The following is a 23,768-nucleotide window of genomic DNA, read 5'->3' as shown; positions in this document are numbered from 1 at the left end:
CATTTCCTTTCATGAATTTTTGACCTAAAAAACTTCTAGCTCCATTTTCACGTGTGCATTTAACCACGTGGAAGAATAAACCCCCAAATTTTCAGGGTCTCTCTGCAAGTGATAGGAATACTGGTGCTTTATGTTTTTATTTATTTACAGTTCTGTGCAATAACAGGAGTCCTTTTATTAATGAAAGAAGCAATGAAGCTTTTTAAAGAAATAATTTCAGGTTATCAAAGATAAAAGTTCATGGTAATAATACAAAATGTGAATAAGGTGAGCAAGCTGTATGTGGACAAAAAACTCCAAAAGAAAAAAACCGCAGGTTTTTTTTATGACACCGTTAAGGGTGCGGGTTCGTGCAAATGCCTGTTTCTTGTTACTGATAATTGGCAGCAGGTTGGCCTTATTACCAAAATTTAAAAATTCGAAGAACTTCCGTAGAGATTTGATGGCATGAGAGGGCAATCGAAATTAAAGGGTTAGGGATTTTCATATAAAGGACTGTACTTTGTTTACAGTGCGATTATAACCATTTCATGGGTAAAGGGGATTTGAGACAAGTCAGACTCGAGAGGTGAGGAAATGGTAGGTAATACAGGCCCCTCTGAAAGGGCAGGTCTTGGTTGGGAACTCATACTTTGTATGAAATTATACAGTAGTGTAGTAGTTTTTGTTTGTATTTCCCTTTATATGTGCGGCTGGGGAATCTTTTTGTATATTTAAGGGCCTTTTGTGGCTCTTTTTCTGTGAACTAGTAATGTCTTTCTCTTGGTTGTTACTCTTAAACGATATCTAGAAGCTTGCTCTCTGTGTTAGGAAGACTACTGCTGTGAATTAAATATTTTTTCCCGTTTATCAATGCTTTTCTAACTTCGATTATGCTTTTTTCGTTAGCATGGTAAATTTTAGGTGTTCACATTTATCCTCTTTTTTTTTTAATGGATTTTTGGGTCAGACGTACAAAAGGCTTTTCCTGCTCCCGAGCTATAAAGGAATCTTGCCTGTTATTTCTTCTAGTAGTTGTGTGCTTCTGTGCATTGTACCTTTAATTCTTGGATCCCTGTACAGTTCATCGTGGTTTATTGTGAGAGGTGTGGAACTATGAGCCTATTCTAGATGGGTATCACTTTGTCCCAAGGCTGTCTATACTCATTGATTTGGGAGGCTGCCTCAGTGTATACTAAATTCTTGTATGTCTTCAGGTCTATTCTTGAACTTTGTGTTCTATATATTTTCACATGTGGTATGACTAGTTCTCTCATAACATGGCTATTCATTGTCATAACGCTCTTGGATATCTCTGCCTGTTTGTTTTCCCTTATTAACAGTGGAAAATAACAAAGTGTTCAAAAGCCTTTTGGATTTTCTTTGGGATTAGAATGGATTGATTGATTAACTGATGAAGAATTGTTATGTTCTTGAGTCTAAGTCTGTTTATCCGAGAATGTAGTACATCTTTCATCTTGTTTAAGTCTACTTGTCTGTCCTACAGGAATTTTTAACTTTTCCTCCTGTAGATTTTCATGTGTGTATTAACATTACCCTAAGCATATAATCTTTCATCATTGATAATTTAAAATCCTGTAAACTTTGTTTCTAACTGGATATTTATTTATGGAATTGGCTTATAAAAAGCATTCGTAAAGCACTTGATTGTCAGGACTTTCGTTAATTTTCTCGGTTTCAGTGAATGGTATATTTTCCATATTCTAATCAACCCTTCGAAAGGTTAGAACTTTGTGAAACGTACCCCTCCGAGTGTTGGATTTTTGAGCACTGGGTGGGTAAAGTCGGGGGAAAAGAAGTTAAAAATCAACATCTCTGAAATGTTTTCCCTCTTACGCGCACTGTTGCAGAGTCAAGTATCACTAATTTTTTAAAGCACCTCGTTATAGGGATACCGAAACCCTTGATTTCCCTTTTTTTACACACTTCTAAGATTTCTAAACATTTTGCAAGTTAATGTTAAGTGGAAAGGATGCTGAGATCCTCCTGTTTATTAAGCCAGTGACTAGGCCCTGACCCACACAAACTCCCTACCCAAGGCTGTGAGCAAGGTGATATAACTGTGGCCTTTTTTTTTTTTTTTTTTTGCGGTACGCGGGCCTCTCACTGTGTGGCCTCTGCCCATTGCGGAGCACAGGCTCCAGATGCGCAGGCTCAGCGGCCATGGCCCACGGGCCCAGCCGCTCCGCGGCACGTGGGATCCTCCCGGACCGGGGCACGAACCCACGTCCCCTGCATCGGCAGGCGGACTCCCAACCACTACACCACCAGGGAAGCCCTAACTGTGCCCTTTTCACCAAAGTTAACACCTGGACATATAAAGAGGCCTGTCTGCTTGAGGTCCCAGGTGTCTTTCCAAACAGGAGGAACTTGAAATCAATGGGAAACAAGGAATTAGGGGCTCAGTTGATTATTATGGACAAGAAGTATTGAAAACAGACTTTGATCTGGTGATTCCAGAAGAGGATGAATATCTCAATAAATGTATAATGAAAGGGTAGAGACATCCTTCCCAATACATAACAAGATGGGCTTAAGAAACTCTGGAGATTAAGACCCAGACATTATTAAAAGGGTCAAAACAAAACACCTGTAATATATTTGCATTACCCTTCCTTTGCATTGCCTAGTGAAAGGGATAAACATCTTCTCTATTGAAACAAAAGGTTACCAAATACTGATGATTTTCTTCTGGAAAGACTTCTTCCACTGATATTATTTGTTCTTTTATGACGCAGAGACTCTACATTAGTGATTGGATGGGTGGGTGGTGGAAGCCATAAAATGTTTTTAAAAAGGAAATGCTAGACTTGGCATTACCTGAAGATAGGGCTTTTTATACACTGTTCTAGAGCAATTTATATTTAATTCCTGGCATTGTGTTAAACAGTGGTAAACAGAGTGACCCTCCACCAACACTGGTTACTTTGGTGTCTCTGATATGGAATCTGCCTCCTCTAGACTGACCTGTGTGTAAAACCATCAGGCTGGCCTCTCTGTGACTCTAGACTGTACCTCAGCTAGCACTAGTAAGCAGGGGCTAGGACCACGTGTGGTGCACCTGCTGAGGTCTCTTGCCCTACTCCAGTGCTAAAGACACAGGAACGGATAGGGAATAGGTTCAGATCCACTGCTAGCTACCTGGATGAGGATCCTTTCCTTTTCTGGCCAGAAGGCGGGCTAAGAGGACCAAAGAGGGATGAGGCTCTGCTCATCCACATGTGGAAGTGCTACCCAAATTTGGCCAAAATGGTGAGCCGCCATGTTGGCGGCAGGTTGGACAGGGGTTGGTGTATTTTCCCCCTCACAAAAGGCACAAGAACAGGTTTACGAGATGGGGGACTAGTGGTGAGGAAGGGCAGGATGGCATTTCTGGTGCAATACTGCCATCAAGAGGAACTCATTCCCAGATGCCAAGCACACTGCGCAGAGACGCCACAGAAACGGGGCCCCGCAGGATGGAGGGCCAGAGTTTGAGGCGCGCCCCTCTGAAGTGGCCGGGTTGATGAGCCATCCTGCCTTTGGCAGGTTGGGCAGAGGTTGGCATTTCGTTTTTCCCTCGGCAAAGGGCAGAGGGAGAGGGCCTGGGGGAGGGGAAGGGGCAGGGCAGGTTGGCATTCGTGGTGCAGTAGTGCCATCAAGAGGAACGGGTCCGCCGATCCCGCGAACCCTGTACCCGTCCCTTCCTGGGGAGGAGTGACGAAGGATCGAAGTCGGGAACACTGGACAGTGGCCCCGGGAAGTCAAGGGCTCCGCCTGGGAAGGGGCGGGAAGCGTGGCCCAAGGCCCGGCGGTGCCGTGGACGCTCCAGAGACGGGCAGTGGCACAAGGCGCACAGCCCGGCCGCCTGGCGTGTGGGGCTACAGGAAGTGGAGTCTCGGTGGACCCTGGTGGCCGCCACGTCTGGGCGGGACTGGAGGAAGCTGCTCCGAAGGAGGCCGGGCCGCGGTTCTGCGGGCATTTGGCCGCGTGTCCCTTCCCCTCGGCGCCAGAGGAGGTTCGGCCTAGGCGGGCCCAGGGCCCCGGAAGCCTCTCGCGGCCCAGCCAGAGACCACCGCGGGCAACGGGAGTTCCGCCGCCCTTGGCGGCAGCGGCCGAGGCGGGCCCACCGACCTTCTTGTGTCCAGCTCAGAGACGACACGTGGAGCCTGGCTACCCGGTGCCGAGGGCGGCCGAGGCCCAGCGAGAGCTGGCAGTCCGAGTCCAGAAGGGGACGGCGCTCGCGGGACGCAGGAGCCACCGCAGGAGGAGGCCTTCACCTGAGCCGAAGAGTCCAGTCAGTCGGTGGCTGCGCTGCCGTCTCGCGCGGTCTCCGGGATGGTGGCCCAGGCCTGACCTGGCCTGTCCCGAGGGCTCCCGGACGGGGCTCTCGGAGAGGAGAGGGCAGGACACGAGAGGAGAGGAGAGGAGCTGAGCAGAGCCCCGCCGAGTGGACCCCCGGGCCGTGCATTTGCAGCAGGCTTCAGCTTTCTCCCCACGAGGCCCTGAGCCTCAGTTCAGCGATGAGAAGGAAAGGCCCCGGCTTGCATTGCGGCCTGGCCCTCCGGGTCTCGGCCCTGTGCTTGCACCTGCAGCCCAGCCAGGGAATCAAGGGGAAGGCGTCTGAAGAAGCTGCCTGAAGCTCACCTCTGATGGACTGAGAGGAACGCCTCCCCTGCCCCCCTTGACCACCCTCTCCCCCATGACCAGCACTCGTCCAGCTTGTCTGCCAAGGCCGGGAACGAGGTGCATACTCCTGGGCACGCGGCGGTGCCTTCAAGTCCCCGGCCGACCCGATAGGCCGCTTCTGGAGCAAGCTGTGCGGTGGCCCGTTCCTGCCCTTTGGCCCAGCTCTTATCTGCCGGGGCGGGGGTGCGTGGTGGGCTGGTGTGTGTGTGGGGGTCCGGTCCCGGGGCGGGGTGCGGTGTGGGGGAGGGCTTCCGACTGGGAGCAAGTCTCCAGGCTGGACCCCTCCCTCCCTCCACACGTACCCCTCCTGGAAGGGCGCCGAAACCCTCCCCGCGCCCCTCTCCTTTCGCGCCTGTGAGTCGCCCGACACGTTGTCAGGCCATCTTACGTGGGCAGAGCCTTTCCTTGGGGCCGGGTCCTGAGGTAGCTAGGCGCTCTGACTGGTGGCCCGCCGCAGGTGCTCTCAGCGTGCCCCTCTGGCCGGGGCCAACGGCGGCACCTGCAGAACGTGGAGCCGCTTGTGAAAACTCCCAGGAGTCTTCCCCAAACGAGAGGACCCCCGGGTCGTCCACGGGGAGGGAGGCCGAGGAATAGGGCGTCCCCCGGCCGCAGAGTTCCTGTTCCCGAGGTGAGCTCGGGTGCGGAAAACGGACCTGGATCCCCTCGCTGCGGACGGTGCCGTCCCTCTCTGCGTACCGATCGATCGTGGCCCACTTGGCGTCCCATCGCCAGTGGGTCCTGGGTACCCTGTGTCCTGCGGCACAGGAAGGGCCTCACGGGATGCGGTGGGGCCTGGGATCCGGACTCTCCATGGCGGGAGCAAGAAGTACAGAAACCGAAACCCAGATCCAACTGCGAGAGGGTGGAACGTGCACAGCGCCCCTGCATTGCTCTTCCTCGTCTGCGTCTGGGAGCAAGCACTAACGAGGACACGTTCTCCGGGCTGTCTGCAGGGTGCTGCCCCCGACAGGGGACCGGGCGGCCACCTCCTCCCCTTTCCCCGTGGTCCACGGTGGCTGGGCCCGGGGCCTCCGCCGGGGCACCGGCAGCGGGTCCTGGGTCCCCGGTGGCCCTGAGACCCCAGGGACCCCACTGGCCGGCCTCGCTCCTGCAGGGAGGGCCAGGATCCAGGGGCCAGATGCCCTGGGGTGGGAGCTTCAGCTCCCTGTTCCTGAACATGGCGGCTGCCGAGGCCACGGCCCCGAGGGTGGGGAGCGCGGCGGGCCTGGCAGCCAGGGGCTCCTCGGTGGGCGAGCCCGGCCCCGAACCCCACCGCGTGTGGCTTCCACACCTACCGCGGAGGCGTGCCGGGCGGCCAGGTTCGGCCCGGGAATGCTCCCAGTGCTCCGAAGCCAGCCCTCCTCCCCGTCACGGGCCTTCCCCACGGTATGCACAGGCAGGGGCTGGAGGCCGTGCTGAAAAAGCTTCCGCTTGATGGCACTGTTGCTCCAGAAATGCCCAGCGCCTTCGCGAGCGTGGCCTCTCCCTCCGCCCTTTGCGGATCAAAAAAGGCCCAGGGAAAAAGGCCCAGGGAGGCCCAAGAGCCACCCAAGCCTTCCGAGTGGGGGGGGGGGGACCTACTGGGGTGTTGGGGGAGGCGGTGTCTCTTCCTTTTGGGGCTTCTCCTTGGCAGTAGGAGCGCACAGGTAAAGACCTCCCAAGGAATCCGTGCCTCGGTGGGTCCATCTCCACACCCCTCTGGGAGGGGTCTGGAGTCCACGTTGCCTGGCCCACAGGTCCTGGCGACCGGGACCCTGTCATGTCTGCACACCTGGGGACGGGCATCCACCTGGGTCGTGTCGGGCAGGACCCTGGCTCTCTCAGGACATTGATTCAGAGACAGAGGTGGCACAGGGACCTGGGTTCCTCGTCTTCCTGCGTGGTTGCCTCTCTGCTGTTCTCATCCCGCTACGTGAACTGGCTTAAGGGCTCAGGAGCAGGCCCGAGAGGGTCTAGGCCACTGTGGCAGCGGGAGGCACTGACGGGGACCCAAGGGAGCTGGGGCACATTGCCCCTGCTCAGCTCCAGGGGCGTCAGGCGGTCACTCTGCCACGGAGTGCCCGGGGTCGGGGGTGCAGGGAGGTGGTTTGGAGTTGCTGGGACAGGTGTACATCCCGGCGGCTCCCCTCCATCCGCACAGACAGATGACCCTGGGGAGGGCCATCAGTTCAGTAGACCCTTCTGGGGAGCTCTCCATGGGAGTGTGTCTGTACTCTCGCCTCAAACCCCCCCGGACTCGTTCGTCGGTTCATTCACTCGTTCCCTGCTCCACTCGTTCATTCGTAAGCCCGCAGGTACACGAACGTGTGCGTGGGCGCGCGTGCGTATCACGTGTGCGTCGTGCGTAAGCTCGTGTACGTGCGCCTATAGAGCGTGTACAAAAGGTCCCTTCTCTCGTACTTTCTCCCTGTAACCGCCTCGGGGGTGCCGCTGTGGATAGAACTTTCTCCCGGTGAAAGCCAAAGCCCTGGCCGTTGCTCGATGGCCGCTCCCAAGTTGTCCCCGTCTGCGGAGGGAAGCACGCGTCATTTCTGCGTGCGTATGTGTGCTCCCGGGGTTGAATGCAGGTGGGGGCAGCGGGCCGCAGAGGGCTGTGTGCATGTCGCCTGCTCCCCGGCCCCAGCAGGCTCAGGTAGCGATAGGTAGTCTTCTGCCTTTTCGGCTGCTCTCACGGCGCTATAGGCGTGCCGTGGCGTCGGCGCGTCTGTGCGGAGTCGACGTCGTGTCCTGCTAGGTCCCCTCCGTTTCTTTTCGGACAGCTGCCCAGGGTAGGGTGCCCTTGTCTGTGCCCGGAGGCAGGAGCGTAGGGTGTCTCACGTGCCCCTCCTCTTTGGACGCTAGGCTTCCGCCTTGTTCCTTCCTCTCCTCTTCTGTCTCCCACGGAAGTGGCTCTGAGGCGCGGGCCACCGAGTCTGTCGTTACCAGGGTGTGGGTGAGCGTGACCAGGGTACGTTCTCCGGCGTCGGCGTCCACCCAGAGGAGAGGAGCAGGGTAGATCTCACGTGGGCCACGTCCCAGAGCACGTGCCCTTTATGCCCGGAAAGTACGTGCGGTGGACCTTTGTGCGGCCAGAGGGGAGACGAGTGGGTGCCCCTTTACCCACGCGTCCTAGGAACTGCTGGGAAGTTGTGGAGGACGCGCGCGGGCTTGCCAAGATACCTGGGGGTGTCCCGCCATAGTCCCACGTGTGCAGAGCCGAGGAGACAAGCTCCGCGCCTGTCAACGCCAGGGTGTGATGGCTGTGCTTCCCGCCGGAAGGAGATTTAGGGGGAATGACGGGATCAAGGTTTTCACTGGACGCGCTTCTTTGTGTACAAACTGCTTCTGTCTAACGACCCCCCCTGCCCCGGCTGGCATCCGTGCCATTTCCGAAGGACGCGTGGAGTTGATTCTTCACGCTTGCGCCTCGTTTGGAAGTTTTTGGTTGGCCCGGGGGTGCCGGTACACTCGAGTAGGAACCGGAGGCACTCTCTCTCGAGGTTGTGCGGGCGGGGGTGTACGCGGACCCCCCCAGCCCCCCGTTCACCGGCACCGTGGTGGTCCCACACTGAGTGATGGGCGTTCGGTTCTCTCTCGTTGCAGAGGAGGCAGAGCGGAAGGAAAGGAGGAAGAGGGAAACCGGGGACGTCGGTCATCTCCAGGCGCTGGTGTTCTGGGTGAGTGCGTGCTCTTTTGTTCTCTCCCCTTCCCCCGTCCGAGATAGTCTATTTCATCAGAGGAAAAAGTCAGTGATTCTGCTAGTTCAGCAAGGCTCAAGAAGGAGGGACTCCCAGGTGGGATCGTGGCACGGGGACACTGGTGTACTGTGCCGGAGTTCCTGGCCACGGTAGGAAAGGCTCTCGAGTCAGATCCTGACTGGGGGGCCGGAAGAAAGAGGTGCGTGGACGAGCATCTGTGTACGGTTACCCTAGGTGATCGGTGCGTAGCATTTGAGGTCCGTGCCCTGCGGGGGCGGGGAGAGTGGAAAGGGATCGGGCCCGGGCCGCTTGCACCGGCACCAGGGCCCGGTCTGGGCTCCAGCCTCCGTGAAGCCAACCGCCCGTGACGTGATCACTCGGCGCCCCACCTCACCCCCGAGAAGCAGCAGTGCCAGCCCAGCCCGACGTGGGGGCCGGCGGTGGGGAGACCCTTTGAGGGGGAGCCAGGCCTCGTGGGCTTTTTGCCTCCTGTGCTCTGAGTGGAGCCCGTGATAGCCGTTCCTCCCGTCCTCTCCTGATCGCTCTTGGGCCCGGCTCTCTCCGCCGTGGCCCTCCACCAAGCCAGGAAGGACTCGGGGACGTGCCCTTGCGGGATGATGAAGAGGGGGCGCCCGCTGGGCGGCGTGGAGGCTTGGCACGGGGCAGCCCTCTGTGGGGCTCCTTGCACTCCCCAAGTCTGCCTCTTGACAAACCAAGGAACTTGACAGTGTGGGGCCTTCCGGGAGGTGTACGTCCCCTTCTTCCGTGTGGGACATGTCGCCTGAGTGGGTGCGTGACCGGCAGCCGGAGGTGTTTTCTTTCTGTCTCTGTTTCTCCCTTCTCCTTCCTGTCTTCTGTTGAAACAGTCTTGCCGGGAGGAGGACGCCTCCTACCCTGGCTCAGAGTAATTGAAGGCTTCTCCAGGCGGGCTGGTGAGCGTGTGGCGCCGTGGTTTAGCGAGGGGTCGGCGGCGCGGCTGACGTTCCGTGGTTAGCGAAGGGCGGAGGCAGGGTTCGAGCAGCAAGGGCAGCGTGGCATTTCTGGGGTGACACTGCCTTCCAGAGGACCCTGTTTGGCCATCCCAAGAGCCCTTCACGGTAATATCTGGGCGTCGAGTCAAGTCCTCCGGCGTGGGGCGTGGGTCCCGGAAGACGTGCACTCAGCACGGCGGGGCTCTTGCGGCTTTTCTTTCCTCGACGCACCTCAGTACCGCGGCTTGAAAGAATTGCCAAGGCCCGGAGGCGCAGCAGATTCGGAGTCAGAGAAAGAGAGGAAGGCGTGCTGAGACAAAAGCCAGGGAAAAGGAGAGAAGATGCGATCCCGTCCCGTCCCGTCCCGTCCCTCCGGTTCTTTTCAGCACGGAGGAGGCGTGGTGCTTCCCGAGGCGGCGGTGGACCAGAGCTCTCTTCTCTTTCCAAGGCCTCGTGTCCGCGGAGCACTTGGCATCCAGAGTGTGTTCCTTCAGCCAACATGGGTGGGGCCGGTGGCGGCAGTGCCCCCAGTGGCCCACCCCGCCCTCCACCCAAGTCAGTGCGACCAGGCAGGCGCTGAGAGGGTACTTAAGGGCAGGAACCTGTGTCTAAACCACATTCGCCAGTGCACCGCAAAGAAACTAAAGAGGAGTCCGCGGTGGCTCCCAGTCGCTCCGAGGTGTAAAGCACAGCGAGTTGGCGGGAGCCTACACCCACCCACACACCCACCCCGGGGGTGTCTTCCCATCCCTGGCCTTCCCCTGGGCGGTGTCAGGAGACTGACCCGCTCCGGCGTCTCTGGGGCAGCGCCCGGCGGCCCTCCCGACGGACCCGTGCGTGCCACCGTCCACGCCTGGACACCAAACCCCACTGCCACCCTCCCGCCCCCGGGCCGCCGCGGGAGAAGAGCCAGGTCCTCGGGGGAAGTCCATCGTCTTGGCCTAGGAGGCCGAGCTCGTCCCGCACCGCGTCTGTGCCTGTGGGCTGCCGGCCCTTTGCTTCGTTCGGGCTGCTTGCCCCTCGGTGACTGGTGAGAAGGTGCCTCGCCGGGCACCGGCCAGACGTGACTGGATCTCTGTGCTCACGCTCAGAGTGTTTCCCGAGGCGTTAGGCAAATGTGGGCTGCTAAAGACACAGCTGCCGGTCCAACGGCTGGGTGCCTGGATGGGGAGTCATAACGGCAGGCTAAGAGGACCCCACAGAGACGAGGCCCCGCAGGATGCAGGGCCAGAGTTTGAGGCGCGCCCCTCTGAAGTGGCCGGGTTGATGAGCCATCCTGCCTTTGGCAGGTTGGGCAGAGGTTGGCATTTCGTTTTTCCCTCGGCAAAGGGCAGAGGGAGAGGGCCTGGGGGAGGGGAAGGGGCAGGGCAGGTTGGCATTCGTGGTGCAGTAGTGCCATCAAGAGGAACGGGTCCGCCGATCCCGCGAACCCTGTACCCGTCCCTTCCTGGGGAGGAGTGACGAAGGATCGAAGTCGGGAACACTGGACAGTGGCCCCGGGAAGTCAAGGGCTCCACCTGGGAAGGGGCGGGAAGCGTGGCCCAAGGCCCGGCGGTGCCGTGGACGCTCCAGAGACGGGCAGTGGCACAAGGCGCACAGCCCGGCCGCCTGGCGTGTGGGGCTACAGGAAGTGGAGTCTCGGTGGACCCTGGTGGCCGCCACGTCTGGGCGGGACTGGAGGAAGCTGCTCCGAAGGAGGCCGGGCCGCGGTTCTGCGGGCATTTGGCCGCGTGTCCCTTCCCCTCGGCGCCAGAGGAGGTTCGGCCTAGGCGGGCCCAGGGCCCCGGAAGCCTCTCTGGGCCGCGGTGCGGCCCAGCCAGAGACCACCGCGGGCAACGGGAGTTCCGCCGCCCTTGGCGGCAGCGGCCGAGGCGGGCCCACCGACCTTCTTGTGTCCAGCTCAGAGACGACACGTGGAGCCTGGCTACCCGGTGCCGAGGGCGGCCGAGGCCCAGCGAGAGCTGGCAGTCCGAGTCCAGAAGGGGACGGCGCTCGCGGGACGCAGGAGCCACCACAGGAGGAGGCCTTCACCTGAGCCGAAGAGTCCAGTCAGTCGGTGGCTGCGCTGCCGTCTCGCGCGGTCTCCGGGATGGTGGCCCAGGCCTGACCTGGCCTGTCCCGAGGGCTCCCGGACGGGGCTCTCGGAGAGGAGAGGGCAGGACACGAGAGGAGAGGAGAGGAGAGGAGCTGAGCAGAGCCCCGCCGAGTGGACCCCCGGGCCGTGCATTTGCAGCAGGCTTCAGCTTTCTCCCCACGAGGCCCTGAGCCTCAGTTCAGCGATGAGAAGGAAAGGCCCCGGCTTGCATTGCGGCCTGGCCCTCCGGGTCTCGGCCCTGTGCTTGCACCTGCAGCCCAGCCAGGGAATCAAGGGGAAGGCGTCTGAAGAAGCTGCCTGAAGCTCACCTCTGATGGACTGAGAGGAACGCCTCCCCTGCCCCCCTTGACCACCCTCTCCCCCATGACCAGCACTCGTCCAGCTTGTCTGCCAAGGCCGGGAACGAGGTGCATACTCCTGGGCACGCGGCGGTGCCTTCGAGTCCCCGGCCGACCCGATAGGCCGCTTCTGGAGCAAGCTGTGCGGTGGCCCGTTCCTGCCCTTTGGCCCAGCTCTTATCTGCCGGGGCGGGGGTGCGTGGTGGGCTGGTGTGTGTGTGGGGGTCCGGTCCCGGGGCGGGGTGCGGTGTGGGGGAGGGCTTCCGACTGGGAGCAAGTCTCCAGGCTGGACCCCTCCCTCCCTCCACACGTACCCCTCCTGGAAGGGCGCCGAAACCCTCCCCGCGCCCCTCTCCTTTCGCGCCTGTGAGTCGCCCGACACGTTGTCAGGCCATCTTACGTGGGCAGAGCCTTTCCTTGGGGCCGGGTCCTGAGGTAGCTAGGCGCTCTGACTGGTGGCCCGCCGCAGGTGCTCTCAGCGTGCCCCTCTGGCCGGGGCCAACGGCGGCACCTGCAGAACGTGGAGCCGCTTGTGAAAACTCCCAGGAGTCTTCCCCAAACGAGAGGACCCCCGGGTCGTCCACGGGGAGGGAGGCCGAGGAATAGGGCGTCCCCCGGCCGCAGAGTTCCTGTTCCCGAGGTGAGCTCGGGTGCGGAAAACGGACCTGGATCCCCTCGCTGCGGCCGGTGCCGTCCCTCTCTGCGTACCGATCGATCGTGGCCCACTTGGCGTCCCATCGCCAGTGGGTCCTGGGTACCCTGTGTCCTGCGGCACAGGAAGGGCCTCACGGGATGCGGCGGGGCCTGGGATCGGGACTCTCCATGGCGGGAGCAAGAAGTACAGAAACCGAAACCCAGATCCAACTGCGAGAGGGTGGAACGTGCACAGCGCCCCTGCATTGCTCTTCCTCGTCTGCGTCTGGGAGCAAGCACTAACGAGGACACGTTCTCCGGGCTGTCTGCAGGGTGCTGCCCCCGACAGGGGACCGGGCGGCCACCTCCTCCCCTTTCCCCGTGGTCCACGGTGGCTGGGCCCGGGGCCTCCGCCGGGGCACCGGCAGCGGGTCCTGGGTCCCCGGTGGCCCTGAGACCCCAGGGACCCCACTGGCCGGCCTCGCTCCTGCAGGGAGGGCCAGGATCCAGGGGCCAGATGCCCTGGGGTGGGAGCTTCAGCTCCCTGTTCCTGAACATGGCGGCTGCCGAGGCCACGGCCCCGAGGGTGGGGAGCGCGGCGGGCCTGGCAGCCAGGGGCTCCTCGGTGGGCGAGCCCGGCCCCGAACCCCACCGCGTGTGGCTTCCACACCTACCGCGGAGGCGTGCCGGGCGGCCAGGTTCGGCCCGGGAATGCTCCCAGTGCTCCGAAGCCAGCCCTCCTCCCCGTCACGGGCCTTCCCCACGGTATGCACAGGCAGGGGCTGGAGGCCGTGCTGAAAAAGCTTCCGCTTGATGGCACTGTTGCTCCAGAAATGCCCAGCGCCTTCGCGAGCGTGGCCTCTCCCTCCGCCCTTTGCGGATCAAAAAAGGCCCAGGGAAAAAGGCCCAGGGAGGCCCAAGAGCCACCCAAGCCTTCCGAGTGGGGGGGGGGGGACCTACTGGGGTGTTGGGGGAGGCGGTGTCTCTTCCTTTTGGGGCTTCTCCTTGGCAGTAGGAGCGCACAGGTAAAGACCTCCCAAGGAATCCGTGCCTCGGTGGGTCCATCTCCACACCCCTCTGGGAGGGGTCTGGAGTCCACGTTGCCTGGCCCACAGGTCCTGGCGACCGGGACCCTGTCATGTCTGCACACCTGGGGACGGGCATCCACCTGGGTCGTGTCGGGCAGGACCCTGGCTCTCTCAGGACATTGATTCAGAGACAGAGGTGGCACAGGGACCTGGGTTCCTCGTCTTCCTGCGTGGTTGCCTCTCTGCTGTTCTCATCCCGCTACGTGAACTGGCTTAAGGGCTCAGGAGCAGGCCCGAGAGGGTCTAGGCCACTGTGGCAGCGGGAGGCACTGACGGGGACCCAAGGGAGCTGGGGCACATTGCCCCTGCTCAGCTCTAGGGGCGTCAGGCGGTCACTCTGCCACGGAGTGCCCGGGGTCGGGGGTGCAGGGAGGTGGTTTGGAGTTGCTGGGACAGGTGTACATCCCGGCGGCTCCCCTCCATCCGCACAGACAGATGACCCTGGGGAGGGCCATCAGTTCAGTAGACCCTTCTGGGGAGCTCTCCATGGGAGTGTGTCTGTACTCTCGCCTCAAACCCCCCCGGACTCGTTCGTCGGTTCATTCACTCGTTCCCTGCTCCACTCGTTCATTCGTAAGCCCGCAGGTACACGAACGTGTGCGTGGGCGCGCGTGCGTATCACGTGTGCGTCGTGCGTAAGCTCGTGTACGTGCGCCTATAGAGCGTGTACAAAAGGTCCCTTCTCTCGTACTTTCTCCCTGTAACCGCCTCGGGGGTGCCGCTGTGGATAGAACTTTCTCCCGGTGAAAGCCAAAGCCCTGGCCGTTGCTCGATGGCCGCTCCCAAGTTGTCCCCGTCTGCGGAGGGAAGCACGCGTCATTTCTGCGTGCGTATGTGTGCTCCCGGGGTTGAATGCAGGTGGGGGCAGCGGGCCGCAGAGGGCTGTGTGCATGTCGCCTGCTCCCCGGCCCCAGCAGGCTCAGGTAGCGATAGGTAGTCTTCTGCCTTTTCGGCTGCTCTCACGGCGCTATAGGCGTGCCGTGGCGTCGGCGCGTCTGTGCGGAGTCGACGTCGTGTCCTGCTAGGTCCCCTCCGTTTCTTTTCGGACAGCTGCCCAGGGTAGGGTGCCCTTGTCTGTGCCCGGAGGCAGGAGCGTAGGGTGTCTCACGTGCCCCTCCTCTTTGGACGCTAGGCTTCCGCCTTGTTCCTTCCTCTCCTCTTCTGTCTCCCACGGAAGTGGCTCTGAGGCGCGGGCCACCGAGTCTGTCGTTACCAGGGTGTGGGTGAGCGTGACCAGGGTACGTTCTCCGGCGTCGGCGTCCACCCAGAGGAGAGGAGCAGGGTAGATCTCACGTGGGCCACGTCCCAGAGCACGTGCCCTTTATGCCCGGAAAGTACGTGCGGTGGACCTTTGTGCGGCCAGAGGGGAGACGAGTGGGTGCCCCTTTACCCACGCGTCCTAGGAACTGCTGGGAAGTTGTGGAGGACGCGTGCGGGCTTGCCAAGATACCTGGGGGTGTCCCGCCATAGTCCCACGTGTGCAGAGCCGAGGAGACAAGCTCCGCGCCTGTCAACGCCAGGGTGTGATGGCTGTGCTTCCCGCCGGAAGGAGATTTAGGGGGAATGACGGGATCAAGGTTTTCACTGGACGCGCTTCTTTGTGTACAAACTGCTTCTGTCTAACGACCCCCCCTGCCCCGGCTGGCATCCGTGCCATTTCCGAAGGACGCGTGGAGTTGATTCTTCACGCTTGCGCCTCGTTTGGAAGTTTTTGGTTGGCCCGGGGGTGCCGGTACACTCGAGTAGGAACCGGAGGCACTCTCTCTCGAGGTTGCGCGGGCGGGGGTGTACGCGGACCCCCCCAGCCCCCCGTTCACCGGCACCGTGGTGGTCCCACACTGAGTGATGGGCGTTCGGTTCTCTCTCGTTGCAGAGGAGGCAGAGCGGAAGGAAAGGAGGAAGAGGGAAACCGGGGACGTCGGTCATCTCCAGGCGCTGGTGTTCTGGGTGAGTGCGTGCTCTTTTGTTCTCTCCCCTTCCCCCGTCCGAGATAGTCTATTTCATCAGAGGAAAAAGTCAGTGATTCTGCTAGTTCAGCAAGGCTCAAGAAGGAGGGACTCCCAGGTGGGATCGTGGCACGGGGACACTGGTGTACTGTGCCGGAGTTCCTGGCCACGGTAGGAAAGGCTCTCGAGTCAGATCCTGACTGGGGGGCCGGAAGAAAGAGGTGCGTGGACGAGCATCTGTGTACGGTTACCCTAGGTGATCGGTGCGTAGCATTTGAGGTCCGTGCCCTGCGGGGGCGGGGAGAGTGGAAAGGGATCGGGCCCGGGCCGCTTGCACCGGCACCAGGGCCCGGTCTGGGCTCCAGCCTCCGTGAAGCCAACCGCCCGTGACGTGATCACTCGGCGCCCCACCTCACCCCCGAGAAGCAGCAGTGCCAGCCCAGCCCGACGTGGGGGCCGGCGGTGGGGAGACCCTTTGAGGGGGAGCCAGGCCTCGTGGGCTTTTTGCCTCCTGTGCTCTGAGTGGAGCCCGTGATAGCCGTTCCTCCCGTCCTCTCCTGATCGCTCTTGGGCCCGGCTCTCTCCGCCGTGGCCCTCCACCAAGCCAGGAAGGACTCGGGGACGTGCCCTTGCGGGATGATGAAGAGGGGGCGCCCGCTGGGCGGCGTGGAGGCTTGGCACGGGGCAGCCCTCTGTGGGGCTCCTTGCACTCCCCAAGTCTGCCTCTTGACAAACCAAGGAACTTGACAGTGTGGGGCCTTCCGGGAGGTGTACGTCCCCTTCTTCCGTGTGGGACATGTCGCCTGAGTGGGTGCGTGACCGGCAGCCGGAGGTGTTTTCTTTCTGTCTCTGTTTCTCCCTTCTCCTTCCTGTCTTCTGTTGAAACAGTCTTGCCGGGAGGAGGACGCCTCCTACCCTGGCTCAGAGTAATTGAAGGCTTCTCCAGGCGGGCTGGTGAGCGTGTGGCGCCGTGGTTTAGCGAGGGGTCGGCGGCGCGGCTGACGTTCCGTGGTTAGCGAAGGGCGGAGGCAGGGTTCGAGCAGCAAGGGCAGCGTGGCATTTCTGGGGTGACACTGCCTTCCAGAGGACCCTGTTTGGCCATCCCAAGAGCCCTTCACGGTAATATCTGGGCGTCGAGTCAAGTCCTCCGGCGTGGGGCGTGGGTCCCGGAAGACGTGCACTCAGCACGGCGGGGCTCTTGCGGCTTTTCTTTCCTCGACGCACCTCAGTACCGCGGCTTGAAAGAATTGCCAAGGCCCGGAGGCGCAGCAGATTCGGAGTCAGAGAAAGAGAGGAAGGCGTGCTGAGACAAAAGCCAGGGAAAAGGAGAGAAGATGCGATCCCGTCCCGTCCCGTGCCGTCCCTCCGGTTCTTTTCAGCACGGAGGAGGCGTGGTGCTTCCCGAGGCGGCGGTGGACCAGAGCTCTCTTCTCTTTCCAAGGCCTCGTGTCCGCGGAGCACTTGGCATCCAGAGTGTGTTCCTTCAGCCAACATGGGTGGGGCCGGTGGCGGCAGTGCCCCCAGTGGCCCACCCCGCCCTCCACCCAAGTCAGTGCGACCAGGCAGGCGCTGAGAGGGTGCTTAAGGGCAGGAACCTGTGTCTAAACCACATTCGCCAGTGCACCGCAAAGAAACTAAAGAGGAGTCCGCGGTGGCTCCCAGTCGCTCCGAGGTGTAAAGCACAGCGAGTTGGCGGGAGCCTACACCCACCCACACACCCACCCCGGGGGTGTCTTCCCATCCCTGGCCTTCCCCTGGGCGGTGTCAGGAGACTGACCCGCTCCGGCGTCTCTGGGGCAGCGCCCGGCGGCCCTCCCGACGGACCCGTGCGTGCCACCGTCCACGCCTGGACACCAAACCCCACTGCCACCCTCCCGCCCCCGGGCCGCCGCGGGAGAAGAGCCAGGTCCTCGGGGGAAGTCCATCGTCTTGGCCTAGGAGGCCGAGCTCGTCCCGCACCGCGTCTGTGCCTGTGGGCTGCCGGCCCTTTGCTTCGTTCGGGCTGCTTGCCCCTCGGTGACTGGTGAGAAGGTGCCTCGCCGGGCACCGGCCAGACGTGACTGGATCTCTGTGCTCACGCTCAGAGTGTTTCCCGAGGCGTTAGGCAAATGTGGGCTGCTATAGACACAGCTGCCGGTCCAACGGCTGGGTGCCTGGATGGGGAGTCATAACGGCAGGCTAAGAGGACCCCACAGAGACGAGGCCCCGCAGGATGCAGGGCCAGAGTTTGAGGCGTGCCCCTCTGAAGTGGCCGGGTTGATGAGCCATCCTGCCTTTGGCAGGTTGGGCAGAGGTTGGCATTTCGTTTTTCCCTCGGCAAAGGGCAGAGGGAGAGGGCCTGGGGGAGGGGAAGGGGCAGGGCAGGTTGGCATTCGTGGTGCAGTAGTGCCATCAAGAGGAACGGGTCCGCCGATCCCGCGAACCCTGTACCCGTCCCTTCCTGGGGAGGAGTGACGAAGGATCGAAGTCGGGAACACTGGACAGTGGCCCCGGGAAGTCAAGGGCTCCGCCTGGGAAGGGGCGGGAAGCGTGGCCCAAGGCCCGGCGGTGCCGTGGACGCTCCAGAGACGGGCAGTGGCACAAGGCGCACAGCCCGGCCGCCTGGCGTGTGGGGCTACAGGAAGTGGAGTCTCGGTGGACCCTGGTGGCCGCCACGTCTGGGCGGGACTGGAGGAAGCTGCTCCGAAGGAGGCCGGGCCGCGGTTCTGCGGGCATTTGGCCGCGTGTCCCTTCCCCTCGGCGCCAGAGGAGGTTCGGCCTAGGCGGGCCCAGGGCCCCGGAAGCCTCTCGCGGCCCAGCCAGAGACCACCGCGGGCAACGGGAGTTCCGCCGCCCTTGGCGGCAGCGGCCGAGGCGGGCCCACCGACCTTCTTGTGTCCAGCTCAGAGACGACACGTGGAGCCTGGCTACCCGGTGCCGAGGGCGGCCGAGGCCCAGCGAGAGCTGGCAGTCCGAGTCCAGAAGGGGACGGCGCTCGCGGGACGCAGGAGCCACCGCAGGAGGAGGCCTTCACCTGAGCCGAAGAGTCCAGTCAGTCGGTGGCTGCGCTGCCGTCTCGCGCGGTCTCCGGGATGGTGGCCCAGGCCTGACCTGGCCTGTCCCGAGGGCTCCCGGACGGGGCTCTCGGAGAGGAGAGGGCAGGACACGAGAGGAGAGGAGAGGAGCTGAGCAGAGCCCCGCCGAGTGGACCCCCGGGCCGTGCATTTGCAGCAGGCTTCAGCTTTCTCCCCACGAGGCCCTGAGCCTCAGTTCAGCGATGAGAAGGAAAGGCCCCGGCTTGCATTGCGGCCTGGCCCTCCGGGTCTCGGCCCTGTGCTTGCACCTGCAGCCCAGCCAGGGAATCAAGGGGAAGGCGTCTGAAGAAGCTGCCTGAAGCTCACCTCTGATGGACTGAGAGGAACGCCTCCCCTGCCCCCCTTGACCACCCTCTCCCCCATGACCAGCACTCGTCCAGCTTGTCTGCCAAGGCCGGGAACGAGGTGCATACTCCTGGGCACGCGGCGGTGCCTTCGAGTCCCCGGCCGACCCGATAGGCCGCTTCTGGAGCAAGCTGTGCGGTGGCCCGTTCCTGCCCTTTGGCCCAGCTCTTATCTGCCGGGGCGGGGGTGCGTGGTGGGCTGGTGTGTGTGTGGGGGTCCGGTCCCGGGGCGGGGTGCGGTGTGGGGGAGGGCTTCCGACTGGGAGCAAGTCTCCAGGCTGGACCCCTCCCTCCCTCCACACGTACCCCTCCTGGAAGGGCGCCGAAACCCTCCCCGCGCCCCTCTCCTTTCGCGCCTGTGAGTCGCCCGACACGTTGTCAGGCCATCTTACGTGGGCAGAGCCTTTCCTTGGGGCCGGGTCCTGAGGTAGCTAGGCGCTCTGACTGGTGGCCCGCCGCAGGTGCTCTCAGCGTGCCCCTCTGGCCGGGGCTAACGGCGGCACCTGCAGAACGTGGAGCCGCTTGTGAAAACTCCCAGGAGTCTTCCCCAAACGAGAGGACCCCCGGGTCGTCCACGGGGAGGGAGGCCGAGGAATAGGGCGTCCCCCGGCCGCAGAGTTCCTGTTCCCGAGGTGAGCTCGGGTGCGGAAAACGGACCTGGATCCCCTCGCTGCGGCCGGTGCCGTCCCTCTCTGCGTACCGATCGATCGTGGCCCACTTGGCGTCCCATCGCCAGTGGGTCCTGGGTACCCTGTGTCCTGCGGCACAGGAAGGGCCTCACGGGATGCGGCGGGGCCTGGGATCGGGACTCTCCATGGCGGGAGCAAGAAGTACAGAAACCGAAACCCAGATCCAACTGCGAGAGGGTGGAACGTGCACAGCGCCCCTGCATTGCTCTTCCTCGTCTGCGTCTGGGAGCAAGCACTAACGAGGACACGTTCTCCGGGCTGTCTGCAGGGTGCTGCCCCCGACAGGGGACCGGGCGGCCACCTCCTCCCCTTTCCCCGTGGTCCACGGTGGCTGGGCCCGGGGCCTCCGCCGGGGCACCGGCAGCGGGTCCTGGGTCCCCGGTGGCCCTGAGACCCCAGGGACCCCACTGGCCGGCCTCGCTCCTGCAGGGAGGGCCAGGATCCAGGGGCCAGATGCCCTGGGGTGGGAGCTTCAGCTCCCTGTTCCTGAACATGGCGGCTGCCGAGGCCACGGCCCCGAGGGTGGGGAGCGCGGCGGGCCTGGCAGCCAGGGGCTCCTCGGTGGGCGAGCCCGGCCCCGAACCCCACCGCGTGTGGCTTCCACACCTACCGCGGAGGCGTGCCGGGCGGCCAGGTTCGGCCCGGGAATGCTCCCAGTGCTCCGAAGCCAGCCCTCCTCCCCGTCACGGGCCTTCCCCACGGTATGCACAGGCAGGGGCTGGAGGCCGTGCTGAAAAAGCTTCCGCTTGATGGCACTGTTGCTCCAGAAATGCCCAGCGCCTTCGCGAGCGTGGCCTCTCCCTCCGCCCTTTGCGGATCAAAAAAGGCCCAGGGAAAAAGGCCCAGGGAGGCCCAAGAGCCACCCAAGCCTTCCGAGTGGGGGGGGGGGGACCTACTGGGGTGTTGGGGGAGGCGGTGTCTCTTCCTTTTGGGGCTTCTCCTTGGCAGTAGGAGCGCACAGGTAAAGACCTCCCAAGGAATCCGTGCCTCGGTGGGTCCATCTCCACACCCCTCTGGGAGGGGTCTGGAGTCCACGTTGCCTGGCCCACAGGTCCTGGCGACCGGGACCCTGTCATGTCTGCACACCTGGGGACGGGCATCCACCTGGGTCGTGTCGGGCAGGACCCTGGCTCTCTCAGGACATTGATTCAGAGACAGAGGTGGCACAGGGACCTGGGTTCCTCGTCTTCCCGCGTGGTTGCCTCTCTGCTGTTCTCATCCCGCTACGTGAACTGGCTTAAGGGCTCAGGAGCAGGCCCGAGAGGGTCTAGGCCACTGTGGCAGCGGGAGGCACTGACGGGGACCCAAGGGAGCTGGGGCACATTGCCCCTGCTCAGCTCCAGGGGCGTCAGGCGGTCACTCTGCCACGGAGTGCCCGGGGTCGGGGGTGCAGGGAGGTGGTTTGGAGTTGCTGGGACAGGTGTACATCCCGGCGGCTCCCCTCCATCCGCACAGACAGATGACCCTGGGGAGGGCCATCAGTTCAGTAGACCCTCCTGGGGAGCTCTCCATGGGAGTGTGTCTGTACTCTCGCCTCAAACCCCCCCCCGGACTCGTTCGTCGGTTCATTCACTCGTTCCCTGCTCCACTCGTTCATTCGTAAGCACGCAGGTACACGAACGTGTGCGTGGGCGCGCGTGCGTATCACGTGTGCGTCGTGCGTAAGCTCGTGTACGTGCGCCTATAGAGCGTGTACAAAAGGTCCCTTCTCTCGTACTTTCTCCCTGTAACCGCCTCGGGGGTGCCGCTGTGGATAGAACTTTCTCCCGGTCAAAGCCAAAGCCCTGGCCGTTGCTCGATGGCCGCTCCCAAGTTGTCCCCGTCTGCGGAGGGAAGCACGCGTCATTTCTGCGTGCGTATGTGTGCTCCCGGGGTTGAATGCAGGTGGGGGCAGCGGGCCGCAGAGGGCTGTGTGCATGTCGCCTGCTCCCCGGCCCCAGCAGGCTCAGGTAGCGATAGGTAGTCTTCTGCCTTTTTGGCTGCTCTCACGGCGCTATAGGCGTGCCGTGGCGTCGGCGCGTCTGTGCGGAGTCGACGTCGTGTCCTGCTAGGTCCCCTCCGTTTCTTTTCGGACAGCTGCCCAGGGTAGGGTGCCCCTGTCTGTGCCCGGAGGCAGGAGCGTAGGGTGTCTCACGTGCCCCTCCTCTTTGGACGCTAGGCTTCCGCCTTGTTCCTTCCTCTCCTCTTCTGTCTCCCACGGAAGTGGCTCTGAGGCGCGGGCCACCGAGTCTGTCGTTACCAGGGTGTGGGTGAGCGTGACCAGGGTACGTTCTCCGGCGTCGGCGTCCACCCAGAGGAGAGGAGCAGGGTAGATCTCACGTGGGCCACGTCCCAGAGCACGTGCCCTTTATGCCCGGAAAGTACGTGCGGTGGACCTTTGTGCGGCCAGAGGGGAGACGAGTGGGTGCCCCTTTACCCACGCGTCCTAGGAACTGCTGGGAAGTTGTGGAGGACGCGCGCGGGCTTGCCAAGATACCTGGGGGTGTCCCGCCATAGTCCCACGTGTGCAGAGCCGAGGAGACAAGCTCCGCGCCTGTCAACGCCAGGGTGTGATGGCTGTGCTTCCCGCCGGAAGGAGATTTAGGGGGAATGACGGGATCAAGGTTTTCACTGGACGCGCTTCTTTGTGTACAAACTGCTTCTGTCTAACGACCCCCCCTGCCCCGGCTGGCATCCGTGCCATTTCCGAAGGACGCGTGGAGTTGATTCTTCACGCTTGCGCCTCGTTTGGAAGTTTTTGGTTGGCCCGGGGGTGCCGGTACACTCGAGTAGGAACCGGAGGCACTCTCTCTCGAGGTTGTGCGGGCGGGGGTGTACGCGGACCCCCCCAGCCCCCCGTTCACCGGCACCGTGGTGGTCCCACACTGAGTGATGGGCGTTCGGTTCTCTCTCGTTGCAGAGGAGGCAGAGCGGAAGGAAAGGAGGAAGAGGGAAACCGGGGACGTCGGTCATCTCCAGGCGCTGGTGTTCTGGGTGAGTGCGTGCTCTTTTGTTCTCTCCCCTTCCCCCGTCCGAGATAGTCTATTTCATCAGAGGAAAAAGTCAGTGATTCTGCTAGTTCAGCAAGGCTCAAGAAGGAGGGACTCCCAGGTGGGATCGTGGCACGGGGACACTGGTGTACTGTGCCGGAGTTCCTGGCCACGGTAGGAAAGGCTCTCGAGTCAGATCCTGACTGGGGGGCCGGAAGAAAGAGGTGCGTGGACGAGCATCTGTGTACGGTTACCCTAGGTGATCGGTGCGTAGCATTTGAGGTCCGTGCCCTGCGGGGGCGGGGAGAGTGGAAAGGGATCGGGCCCGGGCCGCTTGCACCGGCACCAGGGCCCGGTCTGGGCTCCAGCCTCCGTGAAGCCAACCGCCCGTGACGTGATCACTCGGCGCCCCACCTCACGCCCGAGAAGCAGCAGTGCCAGCCCAGCCCGACGTGGGGGCCGGCGGTGGGGAGACCCTTTGAGGGGGAGCCAGGCCTCGTGGGCTTTTTGCCTCCTGTGCTCTGAGTGGAGCCCGTGATAGCCGTTCCTCCCGTCCTCTCCTGATCGCTCTTGGGCCCGGCTCTCTCCGCCGTGGCCCTCCACCAAGCCAGGAAGGACTCGGGGACGTGCCCTTGCGGGATGATGAAGAGGGGGCGCCCGCTGGGCGGCGTGGAGGTTTGGCACGGGGCAGCCCTCTGTGGGGCTCCTTGCACTCCCCAAGTCTGCCTCTTGACAAACCAAGGAACTTGACAGTGTGGGGCCTTCCGGGAGGTGTACGTCCCCTTCTTCCGTGTGGGACATGTCGCCTGAGTGGGTGCGTGACCGGCAGCCGGAGGTGTTTTCTTTCTGTCTCTGTTTCTCCCTTCTCCTTCCTGTCTTCTGTTGAAACAGTCTTGCCGGGAGGAGGACGCCTCCTACCCTGGCTCAGAGTAATTGAAGGCTTCTCCAGGCGGGCTGGTGAGCGTGTGGCGCCGTGGTTTAGGGAGGGGTCGGCGGCGCGGCTGACGTTCCGTGGTTAGCGAAGGGCGGAGGCAGGGTTCGAGCAGCAAGGGCAGCGTGGCATTTCTGGGGTGACACTGCCTTCCAGAGGACCCTGTTTGGCCATCCCAAGAGCCCTTCACGGTAATATCTGGGCGTCGAGTCAAGTCCTCCGGCGTGGGGCGTGGGTCCCGGAAGACGTGCACTCAGCACGGCGGGGCTCTTGCGGCTTTTCTTTCCTCGACGCACCTCAGTACCGCGGCTTGAAAGAATTGCCAAGGCCCGGAGGCGCAGCAGA

The 23,768-nt window shown here is 62.2% G+C and overlaps 1 protein-coding gene across 1 annotated transcript in view; it reads left to right on the top strand.

Moving 5' to 3' along the window:
- The window catches only part of LOC307180639 (uncharacterized protein), a gene marked incomplete at its 5' end in the record, with an annotated part of 97,304 nt that overhangs the window by 25,353 nt on the left and 48,183 nt on the right, over window positions 1-23,768 (top strand). The window contains 3 exons of the mRNA XM_079911005.1: window positions 8,251-8,324; window positions 15,344-15,417; window positions 22,423-22,496. Of these exons, the coding sequence (XP_079767131.1) occupies window positions 8,251-8,324; window positions 15,344-15,417; window positions 22,423-22,496 (222 nt within the window). The remainder of the gene's footprint in view (window positions 1-8,250; window positions 8,325-15,343; window positions 15,418-22,422; window positions 22,497-23,768) is intronic.

The sequence above is a fragment of the Stenella coeruleoalba genome (assembly GCF_951394435.1).
Source record: "Stenella coeruleoalba genome assembly, chromosome: X".
Classification (NCBI taxonomy): domain Eukaryota; kingdom Metazoa; phylum Chordata; class Mammalia; order Artiodactyla; family Delphinidae; genus Stenella; species Stenella coeruleoalba.
Note: the sequence above shows the minus strand (reverse complement) of the source record. Positions and strands in the feature narration are given on the sequence as shown.